This window comes from Nelumbo lutea, chromosome 1, assembly GCF_056320005.1.
Source record: "Nelumbo lutea isolate HS-2025 chromosome 1, American lotus-T2T, whole genome shotgun sequence".
NCBI classification, from domain to species: domain Eukaryota; kingdom Viridiplantae; phylum Streptophyta; class Magnoliopsida; order Proteales; family Nelumbonaceae; genus Nelumbo; species Nelumbo lutea.
The window spans coordinates 104,583,914-104,597,110 of record NC_142684.1 but is presented as its reverse complement, the minus strand read 5'-3'; the positions used below and the strand labels follow the sequence as shown (position 1 = coordinate 104,597,110).

At 41.0% G+C, this 13,197-nt stretch overlaps 1 protein-coding gene across 2 annotated transcripts in view; it reads right to left on the bottom strand.

Moving 5' to 3' along the window:
* The window catches only part of LOC148876552 (methylmalonate-semialdehyde dehydrogenase [acylating], mitochondrial-like), a 48,919-nt gene that overhangs the window by 24,942 nt on the left and 10,780 nt on the right, over nucleotides 1-13,197 (bottom strand). For both annotated transcript variants that reach the window (XM_088963352.1, XM_088963427.1), the window contains 3 exons: nucleotides 13,071-13,149; nucleotides 12,743-12,897; nucleotides 6,346-6,409 (listed from right to left, as the gene is read on the bottom strand). In XM_088963352.1, the coding sequence (XP_088819478.1) occupies nucleotides 6,346-6,409; nucleotides 12,743-12,897; nucleotides 13,071-13,149 (298 nt within the window). The remainder of the gene's footprint in view (nucleotides 1-6,345; nucleotides 6,410-12,742; nucleotides 12,898-13,070; nucleotides 13,150-13,197) is intronic.

Sequence of the window (13,197 nt, the reverse complement as noted above, 5' to 3'; positions counted from 1 at the left end):
ACATATATATCCACTACAGGTAAGGGGGGACCTCCCTGGATTATAGACTCAGGAGCCTTAGAACATATGACCAACATTTCCACCACTTTCACCTCATACCACCTCTGCTCTAGTAGAGATAAGAGTTTCTACAATTGATGGATCACATGTTCCCATTGCTAGGAAAGGATCTATCAAGATAACTGATACCATTACCCTACCTTCTATCCTTCATGTTCCTAGACTGAGCACTGATCTTTTATTTGTTAGTAGCTTGACAAAGAATTTGAACTATTCTGTGATTTTTTTCTCCTAGTCATTGTGTTTTGTAGGATCTGAAATCAAAGAGGATGATTGGGAGTGGTCGTGAGGTGAATGGAATATATCTTCTTGATGTGCTTCCCAGTCATCAAAGTCATCATGTCAGTAAGAGTATTGAGTCAGAGTCAGTGGGTCAAATTATGCTTTGGCATAAACAGTTAGGACATTTGTCTTTTACTTCTTTGCATTTTTTTGTTTCCCAAATTGTTCGAGTCTGTTAGTTTGTCCAGTTTGGAGTGTGAAGGCTACCAACTTGGAAAGCATTGTAGGCATTCCTTTAAAGCAATTAATAAAAGATGTTCTTTTGTTTTTGATATTCATATTGATGTGTGGGGGCCATACCATGTTTCTTCTATGGGTGGTTATCGGAATTTTCTTTTGTTTGTGGATGATTATTCTCAGCACTCTTGGATATATTTGATGAGATCCCGTGATGAGGTACCATCTTTGGTTCAACAATTCCATCAAATGGTGTTGACACAGTTTGGGGTACAAGTGAAAGTGTTTAGATCAGACAATGTCAGGGAATACTTTGAAAATAACATGTCATCATACCTTTTGGAGCATGGAGTTATCCATCATAGCAGTTGTACATACACTCCACAACAGAATGGTGTAGCAGAAAGGAAGAACATACATATTGTGAAAGTAGCAAGAAGCATGATGTTGAGCTCTACAATTCCAATTCGTTTTTTGGGTGATGCAGTTCTTACACTAGAGTTCTTGATTTTTTTTTTTTTTGATCAATAACAATTTCATTAATTCACCAAAGAGGTTACATAAGGAAGACAAACACACTTATCTTCCAAGTACAATCAAGAAAACAAAAGAATAGGTAGAGACAAAAAATTACAACTTAGCCCAAAACATTGAATCCCTTTCTGCTCCTTGTTTAGCTAAACCATCAGCTAGAGAATTGGCTGATCTTTTGACCCAGCACATTTTAACTTCCATCACCCACACCAGCCACTTAAATTTCCTCCTCTGATTACTGTACCTCCATAAACCATTGTTGTCTGCATTCAACCACCCTATCACCACCTCCCACACCAGCAGAATTCTTGATTAATTAGGTGCCTTCTCGTGTTCCTAGATACAGCACTCCATTCAGCCTTCTTTTTCCTGAGGGAGAGACATTCCTTATTCCTCTAAAGGTGTTTGGATATGTGTGCTTTGTCCATGTTCTTAGTCCCCACCGCTCAAAGCTAGATTCTAAGGTGAAGAAGTGTGTCTTCTTTGGGTATGCAGGAAATCAAAAGGGGTATTGTTGTTATGATCCAATCTCCGAGAGTCGGTATGCTACTATGGATGTCACCTTTTTTGATCCACACCTTTTTTTCTCGGGGGGTTCTTCTCAGGGGGAGTGTTTTGAAGAAGGGATTGAACAATCTGTACCACTTCCTGTTTCAGCTCCTTTGTCTACTCTAGTGTTTGACCTACCTATCTCACCCGCTTTGCCACCTCCATTGCGTCTTGTCTCCCAGTGTTTTACACGACATCACCTACGACAGCACAAGGAGGTTGATCCCATAGTAGAGGAACCCACGTCACTTCCTATCGGCTCATCAAAGATTCCAGGTTCAACTGACATAGACCCAGGTAAGCCTCTTGTTCCCCCTGATGGTTTAGTTCCTACTAATACTACTACGCCTGCTCCTAATGCCATTGCAGATGACCTTGATCTCCCTATTGCCCTCAGAAAAGGGAAGAGGAAGTGTACTGCTCATTGCATCTCACACTATCTTTCCTATAGTGGATTATCCCCTTCCTACTAAGCCTTCCTTTCCTCCCTTGACTCTGTGTCTATACCCAGGAGTGTTAGTGAGGCTATCTCCAAACCTGAGTGGAAGATAGCTATGCAGGAGGAAATGAAAGCATTGATTAAAAATCAAACATGGGAGATTGTGGATTTGCCTGATGGCAAGGAGATTGTTGGATGAAGATGGGTTTATACAGCAAAGTACAAGGTTTGATGGGAGTATAGAAAGGTACAAGGCGAGGCTAGTTGCAAAAGGGTACTCAGACCTATGGCATAGACTACTTGGAAACTTTTGCACCAGTGGCAAAGATGAGTTTAGTTCGAATTCTTTTGTCACTAGAAACTACATACTCTTGGCCACTCCTCCAACTTGATGTGAAGAATGCCTTTCTCAATGGGGACTTGTATGAGGAGGTGTATATGGACATTCCAGCTGGCTTCTACAATAATGTAGAAAAATGAAAGGTATGCAGGTTGAAGAAGTCCCTATATGGTTTAAAACAATCACCTAGAGCTTGGTTTGACAGGTTTAGAAGTGCACTGGTTGTATTTGGCTATACTCAAACTCAATCTGATCATACTCGTTTTGTGAAGAGGAGGGGTTCATTGGTGGTAGTTTTGATAGTGTATGTGGATGACATTGTAGTTATAGGAAATGATTTGAGTGAGATTGATACCCTGAAGAAGAATATACACAAAGAGTTTGAGCTTAAGGATCTTGGGGAGCTGAAGTACTTTCTGGGCATTGAAGTGGCAAGGTCTCCAAGCATGGGATCTTCATCTCATAGAGGAAGTATGTTCTAGATCTACTACAGGAGACAGGAAAGCTTAGGGCAAAGGTAGTTGATACACCTATTGATCAAAACCACTGAATAAATGCTTCAGAGAATGAACTAGTAAAGGATGTTGAAAGATATTAGAGGTTAGTGGGGCGGTTGCTATACTTATGTATGACACGACCAGGCATCTCTTATGCAGTGAGTGTGGTTAGTCAATACATGCATGCCCCACGAGTTCAGCATTGGAAGGCTATTGACAGGATACTTTCCTATTTGAAGGACACCCAAGTAGAGGCACATTGTTTGCTGACCATGGACAGTTGAAGTTAGAGGCTTACACAGATGTTGATTGAGTAGGGTACCTAGATGACAAGAATCTACATTAGAAGTTTGTACTCTTGTTGGAGGTAATTTAGTTTCATGGAAGAGTAAGAAACAGACAGTTGTGGCAAGGTTAAGTGCAGAAGCTGAACACAGAGCCATGGCCAATGGTGTTTTAGAGCTCCTATGGCTTTGTTCCTTGTTAGGGGATATTGGCATTGAGGCCGAAGAACCTATGATGCTATACTGTGACAACCAGGCAGCAATTAGCATTGCCCACAAGTTAGTTCAACATAATAGAACAAAGCATATAGAAGTGGATAGACACTTTATAAGGGAAAAGGTGACATCCGAAGAAGTTTGCTTGCCATATGTTGCATCTGACTTGTAGCTTGCTGATGTTCTTACAAAAGGAGTTGCAAGAAACAAGGTGAAACATGATCTGCGCAAGTTGGGAATGTGTGACATTTATTCCCAACTTGAGGGGAAGTGTTGAGTTTTGGGATGATATAACATGTTTTTTATTTACATAGCATAGTTAGGAAGTTATTGGCCTTAGGCCCATTAGTTTATGTTTAAGAGTGTTTTTTTAAATTCTCACAAGTAGCCAACATACTAAGAGCATACTTGTCTTTGTACTCACTTTTATTTATGAGTATATAATCTAATGAAAGGGGCGGCCAGACCTAATTCTGAGCTTCTCCCATTCTCTTCTATTTCTCATCTCTCTCTTTCTTAGCTGAAGCCTTTTCTCCTCTTTCTTTTCTTCTTTCTTTTACAGTTTTTATATCAAAACAGGTGTCCAAACTTTTCTACTTATACAATCAAATCAATGTTTGGTTATGCATGTAATCAAAAGCAAGAAATTTTTCTGATTTGCTAAGCAGCAAGAAATAGTAACAATAGCTTTATTGGAAAATAGAATACAAGCAACCAAAGAGTAGGGGAGGAAAAGTGAAAGCCTTAGAGAGGCCACCAACTCAAATACATGGAATCACCCCTGATAACCAGAAGTACCACCCAGAACTCCTGAACAGTTCACTCCTCCCAACTTATGATGCTGAAGATGCCTGAACATGTTAAGTATCCATCTCATCACAATACAACACCAGGTACCTCATTTAACTTCAGAGTACCCCTTGTGATGTCAATTTCCATCCCCACCCACCCATCTTTCAAGGGTTGGGTTAGTAATTTCGCCCATGGATTGTTTGTGGGCATGAGATTTTTAACTTAAACTTGATGGATGCTCACAAGAATGGAGGTGTCTTCAGTGACAACCAAGGTATGAAAGTTCTAGCTTACTTTGGTCCAGCAGTGATACATGATTCAGCAAGAGCTGAGTTCCTTTGGTCTTCCAGCACCTCAGGTTGTTTTTCTCCTTGGTCATTGAGCTTATTGAGGGAAACACCCCAAATATTGGAGAGGTGAGAGAGATCCAATGGGTCCATAGAAACCTAGTCCATCTCTTAATGATGCATGATCTCTGCCTTCCAAATGAGCCCCACATTCTACAAAGTTCCAGCCTCCACTAATCTGATAGCTAATGGATTTGCTACAAAGGGTATGAGTTTTAGTGTCCTTTGTGGGTAATAACCTTTACTGGCATAAGGGATGCATTCTGCATTACTATTTTTGTAGCCCCTTCTTCCTAGGGACCTCAACAACCATGGATTTGTCTTGTTAGAGTCACTGTGTGGTGTATCTTCTGCACTTCTCTTTATACATACAATTCCATGATTAAATATCAAGGAAATTTTGAATCTTAGAGGCACTTTTGTGGAAAAGAATCCAACCCAATTTCATATGCCTTTGCTTTGTAAAATGTGTCCATATCCCCAATTCTTCATTTTAAATTTTTCACCTGATGAGGGAACCATCAATATTTATCAGCAAATCACTCATCAAGATCTCCAAAGCCATTACACAAACCACATCCGTCCACAAGGGTTTATTATCAAACAAAAGATACTGAAGGGCACTTTCACTGCACCGTCTTAGCCATTCAGTGAGGGATGAGGAAGCCTCAAGCATTTAGAATTGGAGCCTCCACCACTCCCTTATTTTCTAACAAAACCTCCAGTCACATGCAAAGTCTAAAGAAAAGTATAATATATACTGCTGGAGCAGAAGGATTCCTCAGACCAAGGATGAGATGCAAGACCTGCTCAACACCAATTTCTTGTATGGGCAAAGAGGTCCTATTTCCAGCCTTCAGAAATGCCCACTGTAACTTTCAATTGGTGGTTTAGTGTACAAAAGGACAAGTGATAATACAACCAAAGTTGGACAACTTCAGTAAGTCTAGCAAGCCCAACAGAGATTTCACACATGTTGCTGTTTACAACCAAAACCAATTTGGATTGATTTTGTTTTGTTTTTTCGATCAGAAATAAGAGATTTTATTTTTCATGATACAAACAATCATGCTACTCTTATCAGAACTTGCCTGTTCCTTATCAAGCATTGTCCATGGGTATCCCCTGATAACAAAGGACTCACCTCCCCAAATTTCACTTTCAGTTGGTTGCCAAAGCATACATAACAAATAGAACAAACATACATGCCCTCAATAGAGTGGAATAGTAAAATTGGATTCATTTGTGATAAATCAACTTCAATTATATAGATGAAAGAGCTGGAAACTGTAGCTTAGTCCTATAAGGGGGCTATAAGAAGATTCAGAAACTTAAATACTAATAATAACAGTCAGAGTTCAATGGGAAAGAAGTTCAGCAAATGGATGGCAGATTTTCTAGCCAAACAAGAGGTATATAGGAATCAGTTCCTTTGGGCTCAACCGTAAGCTGTGTGATATAGTTTAGAGGCGGCATCTCGCACCTCATTGTGGGGAGTCTGTTCTATGTAACCTTGTGACTTTTAATTAATAAAATTCTATTACTTATCAAAAAAAAATCAATTATATAGCTCAATTGGCTAATGCTATAGCAACCTAGCAGGGTCATGTCCACATTAACAAAATTTACATGTTCTATAAGTGCTCCAGCTACCTAGGTGGTCATGTCTATGTTAACAAAATTTTGTATCCAAGTAACATTCAGTCACACAACTCATGAACGTTCAATAGAAAATAAACAAGTTCCATTTTATCATTGGATTGCATGGAAATCACAGAACCATCTAAGTGAAGTATATAAACAAAAAATGCTATGGAGAAAAAGTCACCTGGATCTTTCTCTGATGGCTTTAGAATAAAGGTATTTCCACATGACACAGCCATTGGGAACATCTGTAGATATCATAAAACTGATAACTATAACAATTTTTTCCAGGTAACAAGAAAAAAAATTCTCAATTACTACCATATTTATGTCATTATCATCATCATCTAAGCCTTATCCCAACTATATGGGGTTGGCTACATGAATCCTATTTTGAATCATTTCTTACACTAGAAGTTCAGGACTGTTATCAGTCTTGAACCCTAATGAATCTCAGGATCGAAGATAAGAAGAAAGAAAGAGGAGAGAAGAGAAAGAGGGAGGAGAAGCAGTAGAACACAAGGATTGAAAGGAGGAGCAGAAGCTTAATGTTCTGCCGCCGCCACTTTAATTAATATTTATAGGTTATGCTCATTACATGGAAAGGACAGATCTGCCCTTAGTCTTTACATAACAAATAGAGTAAAACAAAGACTGAAATAAATAACAACTGAAACAACTAAATGACCAATAGCTAACCCTAGGCAGACTAGAACATCTTCTACCCTACGAACACAGTGGGACCGTAGCTGTGGGGCCCACATCAGTGTTCTCTACACTCCCCCTCAAGTTGGGAATAAATGTTTATCATTCCCAACTTGGATAGATCTACCTCTAGCTTCTTCTGTGATACAGCTTTAGTGAGGATATCTGCCAGTTGCATATTGGAGGTGATTTATGGGAGACATACTTCTGTGATGAGACCCTCTCTCGTACAAAGTGTCGATCAACTTCAATATGTTTAGTCCTGTCATGCTGCACCGGGTTGTGTGCTATATTAATAGTCGCTTGATTATCACAATACAGCATCAGGGGCTTCTCATACTCAACACCCAACTCCTCAAGTAGTGATCTCAGCCAAAGAATTTCAGTCACTCCATTAGCCATTGACCTGTACTCAGCTTCAGCACTGGATCGAGAGACAACACTTTGTTTCTTACTCCGCCAAGAAACCAGGTTACCTCCCACAAGAGCACAATATCCAGAGGTAGACCTTCTGTCATCAACACTCCCAGCCCAACCGGCATCCGTATAGACTTCCACCTTCATGTGGTCATTGTTCTTGAACAGTATACCTCTACCCGTGCATCTCTTCAAGTATGCTAGTATTCTTTCTACTGCTAGAAGGTGCGTGGTTTTAAGAGAATGCATGTACTGACTGATAACACTAATGGCATAACTGATGTCTGGTCGGGTAAGGCATAGATATAGGAGCTTTTCCACTAACCGCTGGAACATAACTTTGTCCTCAAGCAGCTCCCCACTCTCTACATTAATCCTGTAGTTCTGTTCAATGGGTGTATCTGCAAGTTTGACACCTAGCTTTCCAGTTTCAGCCAAGAGATCTAACACATATTTCCTCTGAGAGACAAAGATCCCCTGCTTAGATCTAGCAACCTCAATACCCAAAAAATATTGTAGTGTACCCAGATCTTTCACCTCAAACTCTTGATGAAGGAGCTGTTTGAGGGACTCAATCTCATGGTTGTCATTTCCTGTGACCACAATATCATCAACATAAACTGCAAGTAGTGTCAGTGACGACTCCACCCTCTTGATGAACAGTGTATGATCTGACTGGGCCTGTACATAACCGAACTTCCCAAGGGCTGGTCTGAATCTGTCGAACCAAGCTCTAGGTGACTGTTTCAAACCATACAATGCCTTATTGAGCCGACAAACTTTCTTACCTGCCTCTGTATCATAGAATCCAGGAGGCAACTGCATGTAGACCTCTTCCTGCAAGTCCCCATTCAGGAAAGCATTCTTAACATCCATTTGGTACAAAGGCCAAGTGTAGCTTGCTGCAAGAGATAATAGAACCCGAATGGTGGTCATCTTGTCTACCGGGGCAAATGTCTCCAAGTAATCTATACCATAAGTTTGAGTGAACCCCTTTGCAACTAGCCGAGCTTTGTACCTCTCAATGGAACCATCCGCATTATGCTTCACAGTAAATACCCACCTGCATCCAACTGGTTTCTTTCCTTTGGGCAAGTCAACTAGCTCCCAGGTATTATTTTTCAACAAGGCATCCATTTCAACTTGCATTGCACCTCTCCACTCCGGGACTGATAGGGCTTCTTGCATTGTTCTCGGAATAGGGACATCAGCAACAGAGGTGAGATGGGACCTGTAGGAGGGAGATAGGCGACCATAGGACAATAACTGGGAGATGCAGTGGGCTGTAGATGTGGTGCAATGCCGTTTTCCTTTACGGAGGGCAATGGGAAGGTCAAGGTCATCTACAGAGGGTGAGGTAGCAACAATGGAAGGAGTCTCTGTGGGCCTTGGGACTGTAATATCTGGACTTGGAGCCATAGAAGAGATTGTAGTTGGCTGGGACTGCTAATGACCAGGATCAATCTGCCTGCATCGCCTGTGATAAACTCTCAACTCCCGATCCCTTTGACCACCATCGCTACTACAGCCCTCATCATCAACTGGAATAGGTAAAGAAACAGCCCCAAAGGTATTAACCCTGTCCTCACTACACTCCTCCTCCTGAAGAAAAAGACCCAAATCTCCACGCTCACTACTCTCCCCCTGAGGAGAGACCCGAGAATAGTAGGGTGTCTCCTCAAAGAAAGTGACATCCATGGATACAAACTTCTTCCCTGAGACAGGATCATAACAACAATAACCCTTTTGAGTTTGTGCATAACCAAGAAAGATGCATTTGGAGGCCTTGGGTTGAAACTTGGAGTGATTGGGACCAAGAAGCTGAACAAAACAGGTACAACCAAATGTCTTGAGGGGACTAGTGAACAACTCCTCATTGGGGTATAGAAGGGAAAAAGGAGGTTTCATATCAAGAACCCGAGAAGGAATCCAATTAATAAGATATACCGCCATAAGGATAGCATCACCCCAGAAGCGAATAGGGACGTTGGAGGTAAACATAATACTTCTAGCCACCTCCAAGATGTGCCTATTCTTCCTCTCTGCAACCCCATTCTGCTGAGGTGTATGAGGACACGTGCTCTGGTGGATAACCCCATGATTAAGGAGGTACGATGCCAATGGCTTAGCAAAGTATTCCTTTGCATTATCAGATCTAAGCACTTTTATCCTGTCATCAAATTGTGTTAGGATCATTTGGTGGAAGTTTTGGGTCAGGATAGGCACCTCATCTCGTGATCGCATAAGATAAACCCATGAAAACCGGGTGTGGTCATCAACAAATAGCAAAAAATACCTGTAACCCCCCCCCCATAGAAGGAATGTGATATGGCCCCCAAACATCAGTATGCACAATATCAAAAGAACTATTACTCATTTTATTACTCACTGAATAAGAGTTTCTACAATGTTTAGCCAACTCACAACTTTCACACTTCAACTGAGATGACTCAACAGACTCAAACAAAGTAGGAAACAGACTCTTCAAGGACCGAAAAGATAAATGACCCAATCGGTTATGCCACAACATAACCGGACTCACAACTTGATAAACAAGTAACTTCTTATCCACTAACTCTTCCCGACGAGAACTCTCCCCGAGCAGATAGATCCCATTCGTCTCACAACCAGTCCCAATCACCTTCTTCGTCTCCTTGTCCTGAAAAACACATCAGTCAGGAAAGAAAGTTACCGAGCAGTTCAAATGTTTGGTAATGCTACTGACGGAAAGGAGGTTAGTATCCAGTTTAGGAACATGCAAGACAGAGGACAAGGATATAGTATCTGACAGTTTGATGTCACCCTTGCCAGAAATAGGGACAAGAGAACCATCAGCTATAGATACTTTATCCCTACCAGAAGATAAGTGATAAGTAATAAACAAAGAGGGCAAGTTGGTCATATGGTCAGATGCACCTGAATCTATTACCCAACACGGTTCAGTAGTACCTGGAGCGGAGGCATGGTAGGCTGAGGCTCGAGTACCTGAGTGTGCAAAGGCCGATGTAGCCGGAGCTGATGATGACTGAGGTAACTGGACTGAACTGCCAACTTCCTTCTCCAATTGTATTAGAGCTGCCCGAACTGCAGCTAAGGTCTCTAATGGTGTGCCTCTCGTGCCAGATGAGGATACTGAATCAGTAGTCGTAGCCACATGAGCATTACTCATTTTATTTCTCAACTTTGTCGGAACCAAATGTGGATGCAGCTTCCAACATGTTTCTTTTGTGTGTTTAGGTTTCTTGCAATGCTCACACACCACATCCCTTTTATCTTCCTTCTTTCTGTCCCTCTCTAAATCACCCTCTGTTTTGGGTTTGACAGCTACCAAGGCAGGTGTAAGCGGCTGAGGTTGCATCATGACTTTCCTCCTGGTCTCTTCACTGTGCACTAAGGAGTATGCCTGAGAGAGGGTCACACTATCTCTGGTCAAGATCTGCTGCCTCACAATATCATATTATGAATTCAGTCCTGCCAGAAACTCAAACACTCGGTTTGTCTCAATGTGCTTTCTATGTATCTGAGCATCTTTGGGACTCTTCCACTCAAGAGTCTCTAAGTGATCAATCTCATGCCACAGGGACTGCAAGTTAGAGAAATAGACCGACACCGGTTTCTCTCCTTGTTTAAGGGCATTCACCTCACATTTCAACTCATATGCTCTGGCAACATAAGGGGTTGGGAGTAAGTCTCTTTCATCACATTCCATATCTCTTTGGTTGTCTTTGCCCATAAGTAATTTCGGCTGATATGGGGCTGCATTGAATTATAGAGCCATGTCATAACCAAGTAGTTTTCTTGGACCCACTTGGTATACATAGGGTCTCCCTTGGAAGGTTCTGCTACATCTCCCAAGAGATACCCTACTTTGCCCCTTCCCCCAATAGCCATCATGGCTGATTGGGCCCATTCCAAGTAGTTTGATCCATCAAACTTTACGGTTGTAATCTGAAAACCTGTCTCAGAACCACCATCATAACTGTTGTTCCCAAAACTGTCTTCTGTCTGATTCTTAAACTCCATTTCAGTCAAGAACCAGAAGTATCAAAGATTATGGTTACTACAGTCAAAACCAACACTAGAACTCCCAACAACAGTCACAAAATCAGTAGAGAACCAATCTGTACTCACGATAGATGTGCATGAAATATATATAAGACTGATCTGAAATCAATAACCACACACAACAGCAACAGTCCGAACTGTTTTCACCCCTTCAAAAGTGTTTGAAACCCCAAAAGAAGACTGAAACACAGCTTGAAGAGCAATCTGATATGCTGAAGCCAATTCGAGGTTTTAATCAATCCTAAGAGCCGTACGGATAAGGTTTGTATTAGGGTTAATATGAAACCCTAAAACTGATCAATGTTGAGGAGAATTCTAGGGTTTGCCGCAGGAATAAGATCACAAGTTTCGGCCTAATATTAGGGTTTGCCGTAGGGATAAGACAAAACCCTAGAGAAACCCTAGAGAATAAAGAGATAAAACCCTAGAGTAGTTCAGCCACCCTTACTGGATAGGTCCAACCTATCTTTTCTGATGTTACTTCTCTCAGAAAGTAAAAACTTACAGTAGAATGCAGTTCGCTGCCTACCAAGGTTACCCGAACCCTAGCCTTCTCTGATTCTTCCTGATCACCAACTTGCTACAACTGTGACACTTCTTCAAACAGCTGCTAATCCTCTGAAGATCTCCAAGAACCAATCAACGAACTCTGCTTTCTCAGCTTCCAGCCTTAGATAGTTCTCATGTGGTCGGCTGGACTAGACTCACATGAGAGAACTTGGCTCTGATACCAACTAGAAGTTCAGGACTGTTATCAGTCTTGAACCCTAATGAATCTCAGGATCGAAGATAAGAAGAAAGAAAGAGGAGAGAAGAGAAAGAGGGAGGAGAAGCAATAGAACACAAGGATTGAAAGGAGGAGCAGAAGCTTAATGTTCTGTCGCCGCCACTTTAATTAATATTTATAGGTTATGCTCATTACATGGAAAGGACAGATCTGCCCTTAGTCTTTACATAACAAATAGAGTAAAACAAAGATTGAAATAAATAACAACTGAAACAACTAAATGACCAATAGCTAACCCTAGGCAGACTAGAACATCTTCTACCCTACGAACACAGTGGGACCGTAGCTGTGGGGCCCACATCAGTGTTCTCTACACTTACTATTCACCATATTGATGTCATCTGTGTGATAAACAAAAGTAGTTTACAAATGTCGCCATATACTATAGCAAAGAAACAGTTTCAATTCCAGCCTAAGCTAGTATTTAGTCCCCTTCCCCTCATATTAGAGGACAGCGTTAAACACCTAAATATGCAATAACATACTTACGTATCACAAAATACCAAATTACCAATTGAGCCATGCTCTTGATTGTAGTTATCTAAATATCATTAAAAAGAAAAACTAAGATAGAAGGTAAAAGGCAAAAAAAAAATCATAACCATACCCATAATGGAATCATTGCTGGAAAGTTAAAGGAGCATATCCCAGCACAAACACCAAGTGGTTCCTTAATGCTGTATGTGTCAATTCCATTTGACCCATTGGAGACAAACTCCCCCATCTGCAAAGTTGCCATTCCACAAGTTTGTTCTACCACCTCTGTCAAAGAAAATTAAAGAATCCATAGACAGCCATCCATCCAAAGTCAAAACCTGAACTTGAATTCTAATAAATCAATCTTCTCAAACCTAAAGCTACCAAACCAATAAACAAGAGCCAACAAAACACCAAATAATCTATACTTTACCTTCTCTCAAAAAATGTGCACTTACCTAACCCACAAAGCACATCATCATGGGCATCTTTCAGAGTCTTTCCATGTTCAACAGTAATAATCATGGCAATCTTATCCTGAAGACAAATTATATTGGTTCACATGTACTAATGGTATAAACTTTC